Raw genomic sequence first — 25,622 nt, 5'->3', positions numbered from 1 at the left:
AGCGTTGTTGTTGTTTTTTTTGTTCCAAGGCGAACATAATATCAGACTCCCCAGCCCCATTATTATTTTTCATACTTAATCTCGACGTTCGAAGAACTCAAGATTAAGCATTCAGCTCTCATGAGAATGACCTCTGAAAAGTAAAACCGAAGATAAGATAAAAACATCATACTACTAGCAAGAGTCACAGAGCGTCTGACCCTTGAAAGTATTTTCCCAAGACAACTACACCAATAACATGAATTCTAGCCACCTATTAGACTGACTCACCTGTTTTGATAACCAGATGCGAGTGAATTATCTAAATCGAAGTAGATTCCACCGATGATGAGTGCAAACATGATTGTTGAGGAATTCTGCGAAGTAGAAAGAAATTCAAATAATTTACGGGGTGGCTGAAAAATGCTACTTACAAGTGGACACAGTGAAAAGGACAGTCGGTTCTCAGACTATAAAAATGGTAACTAACGAACTTCGTAATGCTACAGTCACACACGGCCAGATTTCGAACCGGGTCCATAAGGAAATAAAACCGTCCCCTCGACTCAGCATGACTTGCATGTTTGTGTGATATCAATGTGACTAACAAAAGACATGGCGAGGGAACATGCAAGTTATGCTGAGTCGAGGGGAAGGTGCATTCCAATGTCTTTTGTTAAACATTTCAGTACTTTAGCAATGATTGACAGATGAGGTCATCTGAGGAATATTGGTTTGGAAGGATTTTTTTTTGTGGGCGTTCCCAAGTAATCTGAAGAAAAATAGAAGGAAAAAAATCGTTAAAACTATATGGAATGTTTCGAGATATTCGTTTCACCGCAAAAGTGATGTTGAGGTTATCAAAGATCAACACAAATCAACATGCATTTGGATTTCAGGGGCCCTTTAAATGTAATTTCCATCGGCAATGTGTTTGCATGCAACACGAGTGATGGTGGACATGAGGTAACTGACCGAGTGTCGGCTAAATCTGTTGGTGTCTCCTTTTCAGGGTGATTTAAAATCACAATGAAGCAAAACATTAATGAACAATCAACAGTCGTAAAATATACTGTAGGTTTTTCCCAACAATTTCATACTTGTGTCATTCCAATTCATGAATGTGCATTTGAATTCACATACGCACGCAAAAATATTCGCCGGGCATTCATATTCAGAGTGCGAGCGATCAACTTCATTTATGGGAGCTCTATTTCGTTTCCGTCAAATCAAATTTAAGGTACGTGCGTTCGACTTCCGAAAAGCAAGCACTGCAATCCCTACTCATGTATTCAAATTCACGCGACAGAGCGTCAATTCCTACTTCGTCGCAATCAATCTAATGAAGGAAATGGAATAGATTTTTTGACGAAGTGGTAATGGGGTCAGGATGGCGAAGAAAGGGGCGAAAGTAACTTATATCAGCACACCGGTATACACTTCTCACAAACGCTTTATAACGTACATGTGTAGGATTACACCTGCAAAAACGTCGGGTGTTAATTACGAAACACTGAGCTGGTGTTGAATTTCCGGTGCTCATTTTTGGTATTAAATTAACACCTCCGGTGTCACTTCAAATATGAAACTTTCTTCTGATTTTTTGACGGGTAATTGTTTATTGTTCTTCTTGTTGATTTTGAATTTCGACAAGAATACGATGAACAGGTTGGTGTTAAATTAACACCTCCGGTGTCACTTCAAAATATAAAAACTTTCTTCTGATTTTTTGACAGGTAATTGTTTATTGTTCTTCTTGTTGATTTTGAACTTCGACAAGAATACCATGAACAGAACTTTCGGATAAAGTACTTGATTTCTGAAAAAAAAAGTTGTAAACGACATTGGCACCACAGGAATACTAGTTTATTGTGGTCTCCTATTGACACTGGGCGGATGTTATACTATTGACATTAACACTAGCAATATTAAATCAACACCATGTAGTGACATTGTTGAATTAACAGCTACAGTGAAATGCCAGGTGAACCCTTTACAACATTATCACAACATAATTTCTACACCTGTCGATGTAGTCCGTCCTCTATTGACCCTTCATCAGTGTTAGATTTAACACCATGGGTATTTAAATCTAACCCAATAGTTTTTGCAGTGTATGTTTAAAGGTAATGTATTGTGTATATTTTGAAGAAGGGGAAAATGGGGCAGGGATAGGGGCAGAAATGGGCGAAAGTTTTTTTTTAAAATAAAACAAGCAAAGAGATGTACACAACCCAGTCATATACGCATTCAATTATGTTTAATGCTTTTGTGTTGTTCTGTGTTCATGTATTTATGGCTTTTCATTTCAAGACATTTTAAACTGTAAGGTCCAATCAGCAGTGCCCCAAACAAAACGACAATTTGAACATACTCCTTGATGACACCGCACACACTAAAAAAGGACAACGCCCCAACAGTAACCAAACAATGCATCAATTTAAAGACAAATTTACATACAGTGATCTCACATAGTCTCGCAAAAGTTAACAAATAAGGTTAACAACAAACAAGGCGTATTGGCCTACAATGTTCAATTTAAAGACAAAACTGACAGACAGTGATCTCACATAGTCTCGCAAAAGTTAAACAAATAAGTTAAAAACATACAAGGCGTATTGGCCTACAATGTTCGCGGTTTCAGTTGCCATGTAGTCCAAATTGCTTTTCTCGAAGGTGTCAATCAACCCCCCCCCCCTACTATGATCGTTTGTATACAGTGCCTGATGTGCCTCTATATGGCTGCCGGTTACACTCGTTATGCTCGTTAAGTGCAAATTTTTAGAATAAAAAGGTGATGACCCTATAAGGCCAAATTGAGAAAGAAAAAATCTTCAGTCATGAGAACCAAATCTATTCAAAGCTATGTAAAAAAAATACACACATACACGGTCCCCAAGAAAACTTAATGCAAGACTTCCTTTAAATTGAATGCACTTATTTGGGACATGGTTGCCTTTTCACGAATTTGAATGACCGACGAGATTCCATTGTTCAGCGTGAAATAAATTTGAATGTTCATGGCTGAAATGCATGCATCTATCTCAGATTTGAATGACGCAAAACGAAAAATTTTACTGCTCATAAAGTGAATTTGAATGACCGATTTTTAATTTGATTGCTGCTTCAGTGCTGCGAGCGTGCAATGCGTAAAATTGAATGCTCAGGATAGGAAATTGAATGACAAAATCATGAAATTGAGTGGGAAAATCTATATAAACTGTACAGTTGCATGAATTGCGAAGTTGCATAGATGTACGATTGTGCATACTGTGCATTCCGATTGTTTAAGAATGTCCCATCCATTGGATAGATGTAAACGTAGTTGCACTTATTAATGAATCGAACGGGCCCCGCCATACATTCTCACCTGGATAAACGTTAGAAATGGATTCCGGAGAATGTTCAAAACGGCCTCGTGCAGATACATGGTAGAGCTGAAGGGATGGAAAGTATAAAGAAACATAATTCATCCAAGGGAAGATAGGTGATTCTATACATATTGAGTAGGTTGTCTACGTGTTGGGCGTGATAACAAGATAAAGTAGAAATGTCGCTATGGCAACTGGTATGCCTCCGCCATAATGGCATGGTTCTCCTAATAGTACAAAGTCTTGGCAATTTGTGATTACAGTTTCACATAATTGGTAAAATATTAAAATGACAGGTTTGTTACAAATATGTTGAATGTTCACTTTCCTTGAACGAAGTATAATTGCATGAATGGCTATATTGTTTAAGAGTGCCCGTATTTGGAGATTTGAGGATTTTTACTTGACTTTTGACCCTTTGATAAGTTTATGCATTAAGTAATTTTCAAAGTATGGAGAAAAAAGTGTAATTTCAGTATTGAATAGTAAAATTTTAGCGTTTTAAACCTGGTCATTGTCCCTTGAACTTTGACCCTATGACCCTAAAAATTCCCAAGAGAAGCGCTGTCAGGTAGAACATGCATAAATATTTACTAAGTTTCATGATGATACCTTGAGTCACTTTCGAGATAGGGTGGGAAAGAAGTGAAATTTAACACTTTCACTTGACCTTTGACCTTTTGGCCTTTGACCCTTTGGCAAGAAACTTCAAGACAAATCTATATTGGGTAAGACATGTTAATATTTCTGTTTCAAGAAAAAATCCTGCAGGCACTTCATTAATATGAGAGAAAGAGTAAAATTTTGAGGAGTTGACCTTGACCTTTGGACCCCTAACCTTTGACCCATGAACCCTAAAATCCCTACATAATCACTGTCAGTCAGTACATGCATATGTTCTAAGTTCCATGAAAATACCTTGAACCATTTGCGAGATATGAAGAAAAAAGTCAAATTGTAATAATTTGACTTGACCCTTGACCTTTGACCCCATGACCCAAAACTGTCTCTGAGGAATTCTTATCTAGTAGTACACATATACGCTAAGTTTCAAGAAAATACCTTCAGGCATTGCATACATATGGGGAAAATAATGAAATTTTGAGTATTTGACCTTGATCTTTTGACCTTTGCTCTCGAGCATAGCGCACCCAAAAGTTGATAGGCACAACTTCGCCCACTCATACATATACATGCCAAGTTTCATTAGGACATCTCTAACGGTTTTTTAGTTACACTGTCCACGAAATTGATTACGGACGGAAGGACGGAAGGACGGATATACGGACGGATAACGCGAAAACATAATGCCTCCGGCGACACTTCCTGGCGGAGGCATAAAAAAAAAAAAAACTGGAACAAAGTTCATGCTGTATTCACCAACATTTTTATTTCTGCACACAAATTTTCGAGCGATTTTCCTCTTTCTCAAGTGTTGATACTGATGTTTATATTGTTGAATATCAACACTTGAGAAAGAGCGAATCGCTCGATTTTGTTTGCAGAAATAAACTGTTGGTGAATACAGCATGAACTTTGTTCCAGTTTTTTTAAAAAATCTTATATATCAATGCATGTATATATATATATATATATATATACATACATATATATATATAATATAATATAATATAATATAAACATATACATATATAAAAGTTTAGTTTTCCGTGACAGTTACTCTCATTATGAGGAAATGATTGTCAGGCACAGTTGATGGGCAGATATATGTTACTAGAAATTATGATAATGAAAATTGCCTGAACACAAACTTAATACAACAGTAAATAAATGCCACGTGTATGGCGGCACACAAGACACCCATCAACGCATAACTTTTTTTTTTCAGATTTTGACTATATGAGACAGAAAAATGGGAGCGGCATTACCAGAAACAAAAAGGTGTCTACAAGTCGCCAAGATGAGTTTTGAAAACAGTCAATCAAGAATTGGGGATGGTAGAAAAAAAAAAAGAAATACAACATGTGACCGTCTTTGACTTGATAAAAGGCAGAAACAGGAAACAGTATAATCAAAGCTAGGTAAAGTCAAGATTTGACGATGATATACCTTTGCATCAAACTAGAACGAAATCGGTCGAGAAATGTGGCAAGTAGAATGCAAAATTGGGGACCATCAAAGATCAACTCCTTTGTGTACAAAGACGGAACAAGCGAGGGGCGATATCACCAGAAAATTTACAAGCGGCTACATTTTGGAATAACGCACTTTTATGTCGTATTTGAATTAGATCGGTCAAGAAAACGCAGCCCATTGGACACACACAAGGCACCAACCAAAATATGAGCTTGAACCTCATAGAAGGCGGACCATTCAATCTGGGCTCTCTGACCTTTATAACTATGTTCAGATTGATAAAATTATAAAGAAAAGTAAGCGTAATGAAGATCATGAATTAATTATCAAGACATCTATGCATTTGCTTAACTGGTGCGGGCGCGGATCCAGGATTTGGCAAAAAAAAGGGGACCCGAATTCGACCGAATCCACAAACACCCGGCTTCTTACCCGAATATTTTATTTTCCATGCCAGCTACTAAAAGCGCAAAAGGGGGGAGCCCGGGGGAGGGGGGTTGATGGTAAAATAAAAAAGTGGCTGTGAAAATAGCTTGCACCTCTATTCACAGAACCACCTAGTGTGCATTTTAAAGTACTTGCTGATGATTCAAGTTTTACTAATCCACTCATAGATACAGGGATATTCTCATTGTATTTATCAATGCATACTTACAATTAAAAGTAATTGCTTTATTCCTAAACCACTTCATGAAGTCACGTCACTGCCAATCATGCCTTTGAATTAACCTCGCTATTTTCCAGCTAAATTTAGCATTTCATTGAGCCCAACATGTCGTCTCATTCACAATGCCAACGGACAATGACAATCAAACCGTCCGCCCGCCCCACTCTCTCTTCAATTCACGGTAAAGAGCTGTTGTCCCACATTCCACACATTGTGTACGCTACTGGTTCTGTGGCAAGCCGAATTATCGTTGAGTTCGGGATCTCTGAGAGTGCATAATGATCACATTTAGAAAATTGCAAGGGTTCACAAAAATAATCCTAATATCATAACGCATTAAGCCAAATTAAAGAATTTCGTGTCATTCTATTGGAAAATGAATGGCCTTTCCAATGGTATGCAAAGTAAGGACATATTTGCAACGATATCGCTGCAATTAAAGATCTTAGGTGTTCCGTTCTTTTTAGGGCCACCAAGTATAGGCCGGGCTATTCAGGTACTTCATTTTCACTCGTTTTAGAGTGACCTCAGGGATCACTCCAAAAATCTGCGAGTGATCCCTGATGTCACTCCAAAATGAGTGAAAATCAACATTTTCACTCAAAATTCACTCCAATTTCACTCTAAATTCACTCTTTTTTTTGTATTTACTCTTTTAAGAGTGAATATTTTCACTCGATTCTTTTTAGAGAGTAGATGATGATGTGGGGGGGGGGGGGACTCCCAGGCCCCCTCTAGATTTCAGCTTTCGACTGCGTGATCTCGACAAAAATCGGCACACAGGTTACCTGCGATGCAATTCACTCAACTGTACAGTTGATTAAAAAAAAAAGAGTTATGCTGATTCATGCACAATGTATACGTGAAATCAGACTTCTTACTATAAATCAATAAAGCAAGCTCCAAAAAGTATATTTTGGTGTAGCAGTTCTTAGCAAATGTAAGTTAAAAGATTGTGGCAACAGAAATAGTTTCTTATGTTATTGTTTATCAATTTCTTATGTATTCTATTGGTTTTTACTTTTTGTTTTCATTGTTGTTTTTTCATGAAATCTGTCGGCCACACTGCCCGCAGAGCATCAAAATATGTTATTTATTGATTTGAAGCAATAACAGCAACAAAAAAAGTGTGTTTTCATGAAATTTGACCGAAGTCACAATTGAAATTGAAATTGTACATGCATTCACGTTTTTGAGCAATTTTTGATCCGACGTGCATGTACGTATTCATGCGTCACTTTGTCGCAAATTACGTATCAAAAGATGCTGGAGACTCAACTAAAAAAAAGCCGTGAAAGCGTAGCTTTTTGCGATGCCGACATATCGCACGGAATGTCAAGGGGGGGGGGGAGGGGAGACTCCCCACCCCCGCGCGCCTAGGAAGTGTTAAGACAGAATAAGCAGTAAAATGTATGCTCGACTTTTTGATGATAACCTTCATATCGAATTGAACAAAATCAGTCCAGAAAAGTGGTCAGTACGTATACCATGCGCACAATGTGACGCGCCGGCGCGGCAGAACACTGGTGAATCCAAAGTTTATCCTCAAGTAAGTGTACCGGGGGATACATTAGGGAACTTTCGCTACACGACGGGAAGAGAGGCAATCAGCTGTGACAGTCCCCGCACTCCGACTTCCGTTCCCATTTCTAGCCAAGTCCGTTTTTCTGTGTGGACGCAGACGTAGCGATTTTATGGCCGGCCATCGCGTTCAAAAGTCGCACAATCGATACGTATCCCCAAACGGTACGTATCCAAAATGCAAGAGATACGTATCCCAATTTGACCAATCAGATGCCTCACAGAACAGATACGTTTCCCTTTATCATCTGATACGTATCGAGAATAATGAGATACGTATCTCTCTATGCTTTTAATACGTATCTCATATTCTCCATACGTATCTCATATTCTCGATACGTATCACACTATTTGGGATACGTATACTCTCTTCTTGATGATATGTATCTTATATTCACGATACGTATTGAATTATACGAGATACGCATACACTTTCCTTTGTGACACGTATCTCTCTGTCCTCGATACGTATCTCACTGTTTGGCAGTGTAACTGTCCAATCAAAACCCGCGTTTCACAATACTGATTCTCGCAGTCAGTTACCCCCGATAATCGCGCTGTTTGCTCCTAAAATGACCGTCGTTGGGCTCCATGGTATACCACGCCCGCTATGTGTACTGCGTGCGCTTCTTTACTCTTTGTCATTACTGATATTGATAGAAATACACTCTGTATTGATATTTTTCCATAGAGAACAGGGTTTGTACAATATCAAAATGCTGAAGGGCTTCGCCTCGTATCAGTACAATGCAGTATGCAAAACACACGCCCTCTACGGTCATAAAAGGTAAGAATAGAGTTGCTGGAATTCTTTAGGGTATGATAATTATGATTAATAATAGCGTTTTTCCTACTCCACATTTCACAGATGGTTATGTGTGTGTGTATGTGTGTGTGCGTGCGCGCATGTGGATGTTCTATTACAGACGGAGGAAGTGGGAAAATCAAAATATTTTACATTCCTGCGAGCTTATGTGGTTTTCCCTTGATCTTAAGTTTTACATGAACTTAAGCAATCTAAATCATGTCTATCTATAGCGCAACCTGTTGGGGGAGCAAGGTTGTTACAAATGAATAAATGAATAGATGGATAGATAGATAGATAGATAGATGAATAGATAAATAAATACGTATTTATACATGGAAATATCAATGGCTACGCTGGATATATCTCAGGTATGCATAATCATGTAAGGCTTACGTGATACTACACACTGTAGTACTTCTATCCTTATTTAGGCAGTTTTTGTTGTTTTTTTATGTGATTGAGAAAGCGAGTATTCAAACAGTTTCATGCAACAAGAGAGAAAATGAATTTGAATGTGCTTTGTCAAAGATTTTGTCGGTTGCATTCTTCCGAGCTCTTTATCGCTTTTGGCAAGTATACGAGACTGTCCACATGCTTCGACACATCACTGAACAAAACATGAATGATTGGGGTTCCAATAAGTCTATGAACAACATGATGGTCTAACTGACTTTGCAATTCTCAGATTATAAGTACAATTATAATTTCTTAAAACTTCTCTTCTTTGCATTGACAGAGGCTACCTCCTAAACAATACAATTAATGGCACAATGTCTAAAAACATATGACATCTTCAAATAATTTCTTTCCCCTTCTCTTGTTAAGGAGGCTGAAAACCTCAGTCATGTCAATGAAGCTGAAATCCGGAAGGACGATGAATCATAGGGTTACGACCGAACTTCACGGAAGGCGTCAGATCACTAATGCAACCCAAAGAAAAAGTCGGGAACCATTATTCCTCCAAGCACCAGCTGATTACAGTATACAAGCGTCAATATAAAAAAAAATGTGCACCACTTTTGTTAATTTTTACATCTGAAAGTGCAAAATCTCCCTTGTGTGGTATTAGTACACGTAGGGGAATATCACCCTTCCCACTGTCTTCCCCCACTCAGTTCACCTCCGACAGACTTAATATACTTCGCGAATTAAAAATGCAAAAACACAAATCTGTAGACCTATCTAATCTGTATCGATATCTAACTGTTAGCGGCGAATGTTTGCGAATGTAGAAAATTGTAGGTTTTATCAGAAGTTTTGAACATGTTCAAAATTTCTTTGCGATAAGAAAAACTGTTTTTGCAAACAATGAAAACTGCTCTGAATGCAATTGTTACCGAACCCTGACAAAACCTTATATGATTTGCTAGAATATGCAACGTTCGCAAGCATCAGCCGATTAGTTTTACAACCCCATAACGTATGTTTTGATTATGAGAACATTTGAATTATACCTGCCAAAACGGAGTTCGATGAGGTCGTATGGTAGTACATAATACAAAAGGTTAATCATAGTACCGATGGATTATACGCGTTCCCCTCCCCCCTCAATATTTTTTTTCGTTTTAAATATCCCGGCAGTGACACTAGAGAAGAAAAAAAAAATAGAATGAATTCTATGAGCGCTGTAAGGCCTTTATTTTAGGTTTTTGTTTGTTTGTTTGTTTTGTTTTGTTGTTTTTTGCTTGTTTTTTGTTTTTGTTTTGTTTTGTTTTGTTTTGCTTGTTACCTCATGCATCCCAGAAGTGGGCTCTTTTGAAAAAAAAATTGCGCCGGCCATAAGGACAGTAATGTCACATAAACATTTTGAGCCCTATGATCTGAAAGTCACCCGCTCTTTAAGTAACTTAACTTTTTATTTTGTAAACGGCACCAGTCAATCTCCTCGACGGGTAAACATTCAGGCAAAGCACACATTAAACATGATGCATAGCAATAAGTAGGAAGCACATGGCGCTCTACATCTGGCAGTAAGAGCCATTCGAGTCGATAGAGAAAAATAGGATGTTTGAGAGCATGGTTTCCTTGAAGGAATTAAACAATGAAAGGATTCAATGTGATGAAACTGTCACATAATTACGTGATCAGCATCAATAACTTGTCCTAGAATGAAAGGTAATTTCAGGCACAGATCTCATCCACGGGAGTCGCGGCATCGTTGATGGCGATCCGTTTATTGCATCAATTTTCTTCATTTCTCTCTTCTCAGGTGTGAAAAATAATTGCATGTAACAAAAGGCAGGTCTCATCTATAAGATACGGCATGATTATATGTTTTGCCAATTAATCATAACAAGCGTGGGACATATACAATTGTTATTATACTTATCCCGAGGATGCTCACGATAGCACTTTTCCGTCGCATTTCTTTTTTTTTCCTTCTGTTCATCAGTATGGCCTTGTCTTTAGAATGCATGCAACCCATTTTTACCAGATCATGCTTATTGCAGTGTTTTTCCCAAGTGTTGGGATACAATAAGAATCAGCCTACAACGATAAAAATCACCCGGTCCCGACGATCTCGTTGTAATGGGATTCACCTTAACACACAAACGAAGATCCTTTACAGTTTTGGAAGTGAAGTGGAGAATTGTACTGTATTAATTTCTTGTACAAACACGCATACACACATCAAGGACTTGAACATTCAAGGGGGTGAGGGAGGCCAGCTGGCCCGGTGACACCATTGCAATCCCAACCTTTGAGGTATGATTTCAAAGTTACTAGTATGACCCTCCTTGGTATGACCTCCCCATTCTCATTAGGTTTACTCATTTCTTCCTTCTGCATGCAACAATCGGGACACCCTATTTGGTTTATTGATGGCACTGTTCATCCTGTCGGTGCTAGTGAGCCGAATTCTTTGCCAAGTTGTCTGTCTCGTGAGCCTCTTTTGCGTAGTGCTGGTTTTGCGGGCCTTTTTGTGCGTAGTATCGAAGTTATGGGCGTCATTTGCCCAAGGAGGTTCAAGAGATGGAGTTACAACAGGGTTATTCCCTTTGATCCCATGTTTGAAGCTGCCACTAGGGAATATTTAAAGTATGTGCTAAACTGGACCTGCCTCACAGATAGGAAGATAATTGATTCATGTGGCATTACATCATGACTCGTCACTCTCAATGGAAGATATGTCTTTAGGATGGTAATTACTTTTTGCTGTCCCTTCTTTTGAAACACGAGCGGTACATAAAGGTACAGACACAGGCAGGTGACAGGGATGTGTTTATTTATTTATTTATTTATTCAGTCTTTTTTCAACAGGGTAGCCCCATCAGTAGGCAAGTATCGTTCTTACTGGGGGCCCTGCACAAACAAACATTACAGTTGACAAGACAGAGACATATACATCAAATACAACACACTGTATGTGGACAGGTACAATTCTTCCACTGAGTCCCCTACATACAGTCACACAATAACTATACACTGACAATTACACGCTTACTAGTCAAACAAGCAATAATAACATGGTGATGGGCCTACGTAACTATCATAACCAAACAATTAACCATAAATTTCATCAAGAATTAAAACTTTCACTGAGAGTGATAAATACCCCCACCCAAAGCGGGAAGAAATGAACCCAACCAGCAACCATCTTATTATATTCTTACTAATAACAAACTTGGGAACATAATAATATGTTACTCAACATAGAATAAGAATACGAATACACTGCCCATTGGCATTCACATATACAGCTGTATATCATATCTCTTGTCTAATGCCCAAAATCTGAGAAAAATAAATATATCGGTAATTTCTGTGTTTGTCAGTGAAAACGCTGTTGCCATGGTAACACAATGTATAACATGAAACAAAAATCTACACAACTATGATATCATAGATCATATCATATCCCAAATTTCAAATCAAATACTAAAAAACTAAAAAAGGCAGTATTATTCTATAATTTTCATTCAAATGATGTTGTTAACATGGCAACGCACTTTTTAACTACATATATAACATAACAAAAATTCAAACATCTAAATCATATGATTACATATGCCAAATTTCAAACCAAATACTCCAAATCCATATTTTTTAACATGATTTTTCATTCAAAATGTACTGTTACCATGGCAACACATTGTGCAACAGTTAACCACAAAGCCTATCTCATCCACTGGCAATTTGAATGACCTTCAAAACAGAGAAAGGAAAAAAAAGAGAAAAGAACAGAAAAGAACAGAAAAGAAAAGAAAAACAAAACCTGTCACCACAGCACATACTCTCCGACAACTACCAAAGGTGGGTCTGCATTCCTACAAACTTGTACATACCATAGAAAACACATGTGTGTATATAACTTCAAGTCATTACCAAAACAATATTGCTTGTGAAAAAAAGAAAAAGACAAAAAACATATACCAAATTATCAAATGTAATCATGTATATGATAATCACCAATACAGCATCTTAATATTGCCGACTTTTCAGAAACTGAGTACAAAATGTTTGCTTTGTTTGAGCATTTCTCACTTCACTTGGAAAACTATTCCAAAGTATTGCACCATCAAAAGACTAGAAATGTCGCTATGGCGACTGATGCCTCCGCCATAATGCATGATTCTCCCAATAGGCGTATAGTACAATGTCTTCACAATGTGTGATCCATGACAGTTTCACATGACTGGCAAAATATTGAAATGACATGTTTGTCAGAAATGTCTTGAACTGGGTTTGCTATAATTTTCCAAGAGTGCAGGTACACATATTTGGGGAATTGAGAATTTTCACTTGAATTCTGACGGACCTTTTTATAAGTTTATGCATTGAGTAATTTCCAAGGTATGAAGAAAGAGTGTAACGACAGTACAAAATAGATTTTTTTTTTTTTTTTGGGGGGGGGGGGCATTGAAACCTGGCCTTTGACCCTTAACCTTCTGGCTGGAAATTTCCTGGAGAATCTCCATTAAGTAGTGCATGTATTACGTTTTGAGACTAATGATGGAAGCATTGCATATACTAGATGAGGGAAATAGTAAAATTTTGAGGAGTTGACCTTGACCTTTGACCCTTAACTACTGACGCATGACCCCTAAATTCCCTAGATAATGCCTGCCAGTCAGTACATGCGTATGTAACAAGTTCCACGAAGATACATTGAACCATTTGCGAGAAAAGTGATATTGCAACATTTTCACCTAACCTTTGACTTTTTGACCTTTGACCTTATGACATGAAACTCTCTCTGGAGAATCTTTACGCAGTATTACATGTCCACACCAAGTTTCAAGAAAATACCTTTGGGCATTGCATAGATATGGGGGAAATTGCAAAATTTGTAGTATTTTACCTTGACCTTTTGACCTTTGACCTCTTGCCAATGTCACAAAAATTTACTCAACTAATTGTCCCATCATACATCATCCTTGGACCAAGTTTGGTGAAAGCTGCTTCATCCAGTTTTGAGTTATCACGTAAACAGATAAATTTTTGGATTTGACCTTGATCTTTGACCTTTGACCGATTTCACTGAAAAACTAACCATGTAATTGTCCCATCATACATCATCCTCCAACAAAGTTTGGTGAAATTTGCTCCATCCAGTCTTGAGTTATCGCGTAAACGGATACAATTTCATGATTTGACCTTGACCTTTGACCTTCGACCTTTAGCCAATTTCACCCAAAATCTAATCAAATAATTGCCCCATCACACTTTATACTTGGACCAAGTTTGGTAAAATTCCAGTAAATCTTACTTAAGTTATCGCGTAAACGAAAGCGGACGGACGTACGGACGTACGTACAGACGTACGGACGGACAACCCGAAAACATAATGCCTCCGGCACCACTTCGTGGCGGAGGCATAAAAATGCCTTTCTGCCACTTTCAGTTTTTACTTTGGGTACAACTAAACCTCTACTTTGAGCGTTTCTCGTACTGTATCGATGTACACTCATGGCAGCTGAAAACATACTCTGCAGATATACAGGGGCAGAATCATTCAGAATGTCAAACATAAGTTTTCCTTTCTGAAATTTCCATCTCTTCTCCATATCTATCCATTTTAGACGTGTGAACATTTCATTCGTTCAGGTTCGAGTGTTTGTCTGCAAAACTATTCTTGCTGTTTGTTTGTGTTGCTTGATAAGAATATCCTGTATTCTTTGACTTGAGTTTGTCCACACACTTGAGCAGTAATCATTGTAAGGTAATATCAGAGCATTTGCTAATAGCTTAGCGCTCTCTACAGTCAAATACTTTCTTACTCTACGGAGCAAAGCTAGCCTGGAAGCAATTTTGGCAGATACCTGGGCAACATGTTCATTCCAGGTCAAGTGTTGATCCAACCAAACACCAAGATATTTGACCGTCTTCACATGTTCTATCGACACACTTTCAATCTGAATATCAATGTTTTCCCTGATACCATTTACTCTCTGTGGGGTGCCGACTTACAAAAACTTTGTTTTTTCAGTGTTGAGTGTTAAACGATTCGAGTTCAACCACGACTCTACTCGCCTTAGATCGTCATTCAATACAGTCTCTAATTCTTTGGGACTCGAAGCAGCTATACATAATAGCAGTGTCATCTGCATACAGAACGATTTTGCTGTGTTTGACAACAGAGGGTAGGTCGTTAACAAAAAGCGTGAAGAGCAGGGGTTCTAAAATAGAACCCTGCGGTTCTCCTGATTTGAGTGCCAGTGTATCAGATTTTTTCCCTTGGATCATTGTGCTTTGTTTCCGACCTATCAAATATGATTTGAACCATGATATTGCGTTATCACCTATACCATATGTACGTAGTTTATGTAACAACAGGCCATGATCCACGGAGTCGAAAGCTTTCCTTATGTCTAGGAATACCAAACCTGTCAGTTTCCCGCTGTCCATATTCCTGAATACATAATCACTGACATAAATTAAAACTGTATTTGTTGAGTACCCTTTCCTAAAGCCTGATTGCTGTGGTGTTAACAGGTCGAGGTCAGCCAGATAATCATGCAACTGAGTGTGAACAGCTTTCTCCAGCACCTTCATTATTGTTGGAATAATTGAAATAGGACGATAGTTATTTACACTGTCCTTATCCCCTCCTTTGTGAATGGGGGTGACGGTGGCTAGTTTCCATTCTTGGGGAATTACCCCAGATCCAAGGGAACGATTAAAAAGGTCAGTAAGCGGTTTGCTAACAAGAGGTGCAGCCAGTTTGAGGAGGCTGGCACTGATACCGTCCAATCCGGTTGACTTGTCAGTCCGAATTGATTGCAACTCCTTCATAACAAAACTCTCATCTACATTCACAAAAGCGAAGGTACCTGGAGTGACTGAGTGATGATTATCCCCATGCGCAACTCTGGTTTCTGCAGAAGAGAATCTAGCTACCAGTTCACTACCGATTGACACAAAAAACCGATTAAATGCATCAGCCACTTTCAATGGATCTGTCTCGCAGCAACCATTTCGACTTATACTGGACGGTACACTGTACGTTGAAGTATAGGAGAAAGACTCTTTAACACTTTCCATAGTTAGGTAGGATTATTTTTGTTTGACACAATTTGATATTGGCAATACTCCTTTTTTAGTGTGGTCCTCAGATTATTCACATTATTTCGACAACTTCTGAAATGTCTCCATGCTAAAGAGTCATTTGTTCGCTCAGCCCTCGCACGAAGATAATCTCTTTCACGTGAAAAATTAATGAACTCCGGGGTAACCCATGGTGTCTTTAACTCTCTTACTCTTAACGAAATAAAAGGAGCATGGGTATCACAGATCTCAGTAAAAGTGTTTCTCAATACTTTCCATCCTTCTTCCAAATCCCCCTGTTTAACAACCGTATCCATACGGGCATCTAAGAGTGCCTTGCAAAAAGCATCTACATTCAAACGCTTGAAAGCCCGTGTATGCACAATCCTGGGAGGTAATTTTGGTCTATAATGCTTACATACTACATATATGAGCTTGCGGTCACTCAACCCGTGCGTTACAACATTTTTTTCACACACATTTGCAGGTCGGTTAGTTAAAACAAGATCAATAAGTGTAGAAGAGTTCTCAGTTACTCTAGTCGCTTGCTCAATCACCTGATGCAAAATTATATTGATTACATAACTGTTTAACTATCCGAGATTCTCTCTTCGTGAACATATCATAATTGAAATCACCAAGTATATAACACTCGAGACCGGTATGCGTGGCCTGGGCTATGCTATCAACCATACATACATGATATCGTGTGTCTGATTTAGGAGGACGATAATATGTACCAATCAGAATGGGTTTCATATTGGTGATTTTCAGTTCTATCCACGAACATTCAATATCAGGGTGCTCAAAATCATATTTCCGTTTGTATGCTATCGCATTGGAAACGTAGACTGCCACACCGCCTCCGCGACGGTTCCGGTCCCTTTTTCTACTGAAAATCCTTCAAATTGTATTTTTGCATCGTTGATAGAGTTATCCAAATGGGTTTCAGAGAAGGACAAAACATCAAAGGGATTATTCACAAATTTTTCCCTGATATGGTCACATTTTGAAAACAAACTGCAAATGTTTACATGTGCTAATTTCAATCCCCTACAGTGTATGTTAACAGAGAAACTAAAATCAGTCAAATGTTCAGTGAGTTCATTGTTGTAGTCATCGCCTTGAAGGTGATTACAAACAGTTGTCTCTTCATTCTGGTCTGAAGAGCGGTGACCCCTGATGGTAGTAGGCATTTCAGAGTGAGTCTTGGTGGCTCGTCGACCACGATGAGTACGTCTTCTACGTCCGATACCCAGCTCACAGATCCTGTGCCATAAATCCTGTGATAGCATCGACTGCTGGCGTTTGATGTTCAGACGATGAAGTGTGGGAACATCATACCTTATGTTCGCCTGACTGTGGGAGGGCAATTCCATGTCGCGGTGGTTCTGAAGATCGTTGTGACGCTCGTCGCTTGATGGGCCTGGATTTAGTTGGACGTCCCCAGACAACTGGATGGCTAGTTGAAAACATGCTGTAGAGTTGCTGTAGTATGGTAATGGCTGTCCATAGAGTTTTAAACGGCAGCCTCTGGATGTACTCTCAATGCATGCAGCTCTCCTCCATTCATTGGCATCAATAGGATAGTTGCATTCATGCAAGTCCACGGGTCAAAGATACCGTGACTATAGTCACTAAAAAGCACAAAGACCACAGTTTGATCCCCGCCATTCTTGCAGCGAAAGATGCTAATCCTCTCACAAAAGATTGCAGTCTGTAGTGCTGTAGACATTGGTACTGTACATGGGATGCAAGAGTGCAGGTAACGGTGGCTTCCTTCCAGTATTAGCCAAGTGATTTCCAAATCTTGAAAATACAAGGAAACAACTTGATAACTTCCCTTCAAATTTGCCCAGTTGAAGCACAAAAACACCATGAATCATCACTTGCAAACAGAATACAACAACGCTGCACAAAATCAAACACAATCCCAAACAAATACAGAGCTCAAAAGTTGTGGGGCTACCTAGGAAGGCGCACACCAATCGCACACCAATCTCAGCTTGTGCGAATAAAAAATCCACAAAAATTGATAAAATAAGAATTAAAATTACCCGACTTTACATGTTTCACTTACTATCTAACATATACATGAATAAAGACCTACACTTGAAGATTACACTATTATTATCAGTTTCATTTGTCGGAAGTGATCGGAAAGATGATAAAATCGACTTTCCATTAAGGGTACAGTTAAAATATTTTCACAACGTACGGATCAGATTTACATTTTTGACATAATCCTGGACAGGAGTTACTTTCTTTGTCATATGCCTTATCATTAGCTGAAGTTTAATTTCATATAATACAAAAACAAACAAAATATAGCCGACATTAAGTTAGCGTTCCAAGTGGATCATCTCTGTGCTCGAAAAGACGGCGGCATCGAACCCCGATCATCAAAGTCACAAATGCACCTGTGGAATTCTTTTGTACGTCAAAAGAAAACTGACAGCTGTTTGAATGTTTACAGCCTCCTTGACTTACCTATTGTCAAACTGCATATGGGTTGTTGAAATTAATGAAATTCTTCCGTCGAGATGTTTTCATTGCAGCTGATTGACAAATTGCCCTACATCGACGTAAATAAGCACTGAATTGATCAGTGTTTTCGTAGTAACCATGATAAAAAATCATGGGCGAGTACTCGAGCAGGATTCGAACCTACGACCTCCTGATCACCGGACAGGCGTCATCTCCACAAGACCACCGAGCTTTCGCCCGACAACAAGTGTTGGTTCTAATCCTTATAGCAGGAGATCATAGGTTCCAATCCTACTCGAGTACCCTGTATGTACGCCCATGATTTTTTATCATGGCTACTACTAAAACATTGATCAATTCAGTGCTTATTTACGTCGATGTAGGACAATTTGTCAATCAGTTGCAATGAAAACATCTCGACGGAAGAATTTCATGAATTTTTATAATTACGCAGTACCCGCTGCATGCTATGGGGATTAGAACCAACACTTGCTGTCGGGCGAAAGCTCGGTGGTCTAGTGGAGATGACGCCTGTCCGGTGATCAGGAGGTCGTAGGTTCGAATCCTACTCGAGTATGTACGCCCATGATTTGTTTTATCATAGCTACTACTAAAACACTGATCAGTTCAGTGCTTATTTACGTCGATGTTTGCCAGTTTGTCAATCGGTTGCATATGGGTTGTATGACTCGTGGGCTGTATATCAATCGTGGGCTGTATGACTTGTGGGCTGTAAACTCATGGGATTCCAGACGATTTTCATAATTTCATATCATGTATAGTACATAAATCAACAGCTCTATGTACAGATTTGTGAAATTTATTGTAGTCCTTTAGCAGAGAAACAATACTTTGAAAAAACTTAAACATATTACACTGAACAATGATGATGATATAGGAGGCTCACATATTTCAGAAATGTAGTAGTGTAATTCCATTAGAATACCGCTTGCTTGCGAGTTCACTTGCGTATAATCTATGCATGCCTTCTTCTTTTGTGCTGCATCCTTGAGCCCGAACTCATGCATTCTTATGGTGACTCTGCCATGTCATCATCCTTGTTCATTGCAATTTGTTATAAATTTCAAAAACATTCTTATTCTTCATCCCAACTATCATGAATTTTGGAACCCTGTCCTCTGTATAACTAATTTATAGTTGTTCAAAAAAAATGTAAAAATCTGAAAATCATCGGGAGATCTCCTTTAATTGTGGGCTGTATGACTCGTGGGTTGTGTGACTTGTGGGCTGTAAATAACACCTGGGTTATATGCCTCGTGGGGTCAGTACATCTCGTGACGTATCACACCCAAGCCAAGCTTCGCACCTCAGGGCCTCTGACAGCTTTAAAGGAGATCGCGGAGCATGGTGATCTGTAGGGCTACTGATACACATCTATGTCAGCAAAGTTTCCCATCGTCACATTTACTCTTGAAATTAAGATTGTTTAAGTTTCAACTTATACAGAACAGCATTGAATTACTGTGTCTGTATTGTATACATTTAAAGCTAAATGTCCATTTTCCTTGGTTATTTGTATGGTTGCCTGGGAGTTCGTTTTTTTTTTGTCTTTTTTTGTTTGTTTTTTGCTCTACCACCAACAGGCAATAGTGATACTCTTTCTGTATAATGTATGTTCAGAATTGCAACTTTATTGCTATTTTGGATGAAGTGAAAGATTAGAGTGACAATTTATGAATGTTGAAGTAAGATGTTTGTTTCTCCACTTTGTACATGTAGGTTCAAAGTGAAGGGGTATAGTTTCGTGCCTCTTTCTGGAGAGAAAGATAATTGAAACTGCACAGACAAATTAGATGTATACTAGTAATATGCAGTATCCGTTAACCCTATTGTGTGTATTCAAACCAACGACGGCAAGTTTTCTTGCTTCCATTCTTCTTTTGCTTGAGCAAGTTAATGATGATCGGTACTTAATAGAACCATACACTATTCTGTTGTGAGACAGTGTGATGCATCTTTCAAGAAGTGAACTGAATGTTATACAGATGTGAAATAAATCTTGACGCTTTATAATGAAGTGGTGATGTGACAATTCTGTTGTTTTATCTGTGTCATAGTTTAAGGTATAGACCCCACAACAGATTGGTGAGATATATGGTGTGCATGACTTACATGCTTTGTGTACCATTAAGAGTTTGATTGAGATAAGATACAAGTCTAGTCAAGTATGAACCAATGTGTCGAATCGAGGTGTTGGTGACTACAAAAATGGCTGCCTACTGGTCAATCCAATGCATAAAAAAATTTTCAAGCTGTCATTTTGTTAAAAAAAAGGAAATGAAAATCATTCCGGCAAATCTATAGAAATAATAATAATAATAATAATAATATATAATAATAATGATAATAATAATAATAATGATAATGTCTTACTTACCCAGGGTAGCCTCGTCAGTGTTGCCACTGCTCTACCAGAGGGCCCTGCCATTATTATTACCCTAACGTTGCCAGGTACCAATTTATACACCAGGGTCGAGAGGGACATGGTGGGTAAAAACATCCTGTCCAAGGACGTAAGCACTGGGCGGGATTCGAACTCGGGTCCTCCGATCGGGAGTCGAGAGTCTTATCCACAAAGAAAGAAGAAACAATTTTGGAAAAAAAAATCATATTGCAAAAAAAAAAAAATGTGAGCTGTTAACTATTGCATAGAAGATTAACATTGATCTGAGGTAGTATTGCATGGAATTCTGTACACAGTGTGAATGTTCCACGAAAATTTTCAACACCTTGTGAATCGGCAATACCTCGTGAATCGGCAATGTTTGCAACTTCAATGTCCAATGTTTTAGTCGTCCAGGTAATTGAACCAGTGCATTATGATGTACATGTATCAGATTGAATACGGTGCACATGTATAACATGCGGGAAATAATCCAAACAGGCCTCTGTGTTTTACAAGTGTACGTATTCGAACATTTCTTTTCATTATGTACAAAACAATGGAAAACTGGTTAAAGTCAAGTAACGTACATGAGAAAATTCATGCAAAGAAAAACAATAATACAAAGTAAAGCACAGTGTATCATTTAATTATATCAATTGATGAATAACAAAACCGGTTGCAATTTATATAGGAAGGGGTTAAAGTTTGAGGGCCTAAATTTTACATTTTAACTCTTCTTGAAATTAATGGTCAACTTTTCACTGAAATTGCCAGATGTGATTGTAAATTGCCCCTGGATGGGATGGGGTGCAAAGCCCCGAAATTCAAGAAATCTCTGCAAATCTTCTGACTGGAATGGATAAGCTAAGTTAATGGTTTAAGTAAGCTAACTAGTAAGAAGACTTGTAACTGTACGTTTGTTTATTGCAGGTGCGGGATGGATCGGGGGTGGAAGTCATGGTCCAATTTTGGGGTCCAACAAAAATTAAACTCAATGCTACCCATGATTATAAGTTGCCTGACTAGAACCCTTTAACCTGTTTTATTTTCATAATGATCTCTTAACGCACGGCAAATCAATTTTAGTAGGCCCTAAGCACTTGTTTTGCCTCTAGTTTCAGCGTTTTGCTTCTTTCCTATTTCACATCTTATTGATGAGAATAGTCTTATTTAGTTCTGGCATCACATGCTGACTTGTTCGCTTGTCATGATCCACTATATTGTATCTTGTATCTTCTTTGTTGTTCTGTTATGTGTATTTATACATCAATATGATGCGGAATATTGAAATAAAAGTACTGTGACAACATTGTGACTGAAATTTTCATTAATGGCAGTTCCGAGGTAGGGCCTGTTTATGTGTGTGTGTGTGTGTGTGTGTGTGTGTGTGTGTGTGTGTGTGTAGGGAGGGTGGGGATGGGGTGGGGTAGCCAAAATGGAGCCTGATTTTTATAGTTTCCTCTTCTTCCTGAAAGCATGGTTAAATTTGTCACCAAACTTGGCGGGCATTATCACTATCACTAGGGTAACAATGTGTATTGAAGGGTTCCAGAACGCTCTATTCAAGAACATACACCTTATATACGTGAGGGTCACAGTAATATCAGCACTCACCCCCCCCCCTTCCCCGTATGTTCGCACCCTCTCATTGCATGTGATATTTGAATGTGAGTTTTATTTATTTCCTATCCATATATATATATATATATATATATGCAAAATCTATCACAGTAATCTAGTTGCATAGTAGAGGTACATACACTGTGGTGTATTAGGTCAGGAGGTAATTTGCATAATCATGGGGATCATTCCCCCCCCCCCATGTAGAATATCCCTATGAGGGGTAAAGGGTGTCCTGAAGTTATTCAGAAGGGGCATTTCCTTTTCACCATTCTCGAGAATGTGTCTAACCATGCAACGTCATTTTAATCAACCTGCTCCTGTGGCTAGCTAGTCCAGTCCCTCATTCCTAGTACTAAGGTGAGGACATGATTATGTATGATGTGTCTATACTATTTCATATTGATTAACATGATGTGTGACGCTCATTATATTACATATGATAACTTGAGAGTGTTTGGTTCTGCCAAATAATTACTGTATGAAGTTACATTGACAAAGCAGTGGTTAATGAAGATGACATTTCAGTCTCCCGAAGTGCATTAGCAACTAAGAATATGTAGTTTTGTTTTCATATCTATGCTTTAGTGTTATTAATATAGAGTGGTATTGGTGGGGAACACCACTTTCAGCAAGCTTAATGAAGGACTGTAGATGTTTGCAACGTCATCTTTATTCTATGTGACTTTGAGAAGCGTGCTTGATGCAGAGAGTACAGCATAGAATATATCTCTGTCATATATGGAGATAAAAGACAAAAGTGTTCACATAGCCCGATGTACACTAGGTGATATCAGTGGGCACTCTGGAGGATAAAACAAAGGGGAATGAACTTGACCCCCATGGAATGATACAAGGTGCTGGTAGGTTATTTGGCTTTGATAACAAAGGTTGACTACCTATACAGGGGACTAAGAGCAGAGATGTATTCAAGGGAATGGGCTCTTTATCTCTATTACTCGGCAAACTTCCTCTCTCACCATTCAAAAGACTTGGGCTAAAGTGTGCGATGTGCTGTGCACCCCTATGTTGATGGAGATGTAGACAAGCTGCTTTTTGTTTCTGTAATGTCAGCGAAGGACGTAGCTAGCTAGATTAAGTTCAGGCAGGAAAGCCTCTACGCCCATTGACGCATGTACAATATATTTCAAGTTTTTAGATGGTGGAAATAGTATATCTTTTACATATCTATCTCTTGTATGCTATAACTTTGTATATCACTGCGCTATCCTAGCCGATTAGTCCTTTGAGTAAAGTTTTCAAACCGCTGTATGATGTCGTATTATGTTATCGGTTAATATAGTTAGCATTTGTTAGTAGATTGAATGAAGTTTGGGTCGAATAATTCGCATTATTTATTATACACACAAGCACATATTTGTCGTCACTTCGTGTACAGATCCCTGACATAGGGAATGATTAAAGAAATTGTATTCATTCGCATTGTTAATCTTAGAAGACACCAAGACTTCTGTCAAGTGGATGGATCCCAGAGCACTACACACGCTGTAATGTCAGAGGTGAATAGTTTTTCTCAATATTTTGTATCAAAGTGAAGTAACAAAGACACCTTTTTGTTTGTAATGGAAACAGAAAACCATTTTTCAGCATCTTCTTTTTCCAATCTTCATTGAAACAGAACCAGGTGACTGATTTTGTCTAATTGCATAATCAACATTTATGACTTAATGAGTCATTTTAGACTTATTGGAACCCCAAATCATTCATGTCTTGTTCAGTGATGTGTCGAAACATGTGGACAGTCTCGTATACTTGCCAAAAACGATAAAGAGCTCGGACAAATGCAACCGACAAAATCTTTGACAAAGCACATTCAAATTCATTTTTCTCTTGTTGCATGAAACTGTCTGAATACTCGCTTGCTCAATCACGTAAAAAAACAACAAAAACTGCCTGAATGAGGATAGAATTACTACAGTGTGCAGTAACGATTTCGTAATCCGTACAAGATTATGCATACCTGAGATATATCCAGCGTAGCCATTGATATTTCCATAATAATAATAATGATAATAATAATAGTGGCTACTTGTATAGCGCACAGGTCCACTTTTCAGTGCCCATGGCGCTTCAAAAATGAAAAGATATCATATATTTACATGCATATACATATTCAAACCTTTCAACAAAGAAGAAAATGGTAAACAAAAACAAATATACACCAAATAAAGAATACAACATATACCTATTAAAAATACAATATTGATCCAATATTAATGACATACAGCAATTACAGTCCTCAGTATGAAAGGAACAGATAAGTTTTAAGTTTGGATTTGAATGACTCTGTAGATGACAGTTCCCTTAACTGAAGAGGTAACTTATTCCACAATTTTGGTCCCATGACGGAAAAAGCACGATCACCATACCCATGTTTTACTCTGGGTGTTTGGAGTAAGAATGCATCTGATGATGAACGTAGCCTTCGTGTCGGATTGTATTTTTGAACAGAACTACTTATGTATATTGGGAAAAAAGAATGAATTGAATGATGTACTAATAACAGAATCTTGAAAATAATCCTTTTTTCTACAGGTAACCAATGTAAGGAACGGAGAACTGGTGACATGGAATCAAACTTATTAGTAAAAGTTAACAATCGGGCAGCAGAATTTTGCAACCGTTGAAGTTTTGTGACATCTTTTTTTGAAAGATTACACAACAATGAATTCGAAAAATCCAACCGAGAAGAAATCAAAGCATGAATAAGTGTCTCAGCTGCAGATTTAGACAAATATTTCCTTATGAAACTTAAATTACGCAACTGATATCGAACATTCCGCTGAATATGAGTTACATGACTTCGAAATGACATTTCCTGATCAAATATGACACCTAAATTACGGGCTGTTTTCGACGGAGTAATGCAAGTGTTACCGATGTTGACATGACATGACTGATAATTAACTTTGCTTAACATATGCTTTGATCCCAATAACAGAAACTCAGATTTGTCACCATTTAGTTTAAGGCCATTGGATGTAAGCCAGATTTTCAGGTCTTGCAAACATGCTTCGAGTTTTGCAATGGCGGATGACAATGAAGACACAGTGTGTTTAAAAGACAAATAAAGTTGTATATCATCCGCATAACAAT

General features: G+C 38.2%; 1 protein-coding gene and 1 non-coding gene across 2 annotated transcripts in view; one reads left to right on the top strand and one right to left on the bottom strand.

The window, feature by feature from the left end:
• The window catches only part of LOC139741815 (broad substrate specificity ATP-binding cassette transporter ABCG2-like), a 113,118-nt gene that overhangs the window by 24,459 nt on the left and 63,037 nt on the right, over positions 1–25,622 (bottom strand). The window contains 3 exon segments of the mRNA XM_071652401.1: positions 271–356; positions 3,350–3,400; positions 3,402–3,416. Coding sequence (XP_071508502.1) covers positions 271–356; positions 3,350–3,400; positions 3,402–3,416 — 152 coding nt within the window.
• Trnat-ggu (transfer RNA threonine (anticodon GGU)) lies at positions 18,983–19,055 on the top strand. The gene has a single exon. It is a non-coding gene; the product is annotated as a tRNA-Thr (tRNA).

The sequence above is a fragment of the Diadema antillarum genome, unplaced genomic scaffold, assembly GCF_040938485.1.
Source record: "Diadema antillarum isolate AM-2024a unplaced genomic scaffold, OU_Dant_1.0 seq00000955_RagTag, whole genome shotgun sequence".
NCBI classification, from domain to species: domain Eukaryota; kingdom Metazoa; phylum Echinodermata; class Echinoidea; order Diadematoida; family Diadematidae; genus Diadema; species Diadema antillarum.
This window is presented reverse-complemented; position numbering and strand designations above follow the sequence as displayed.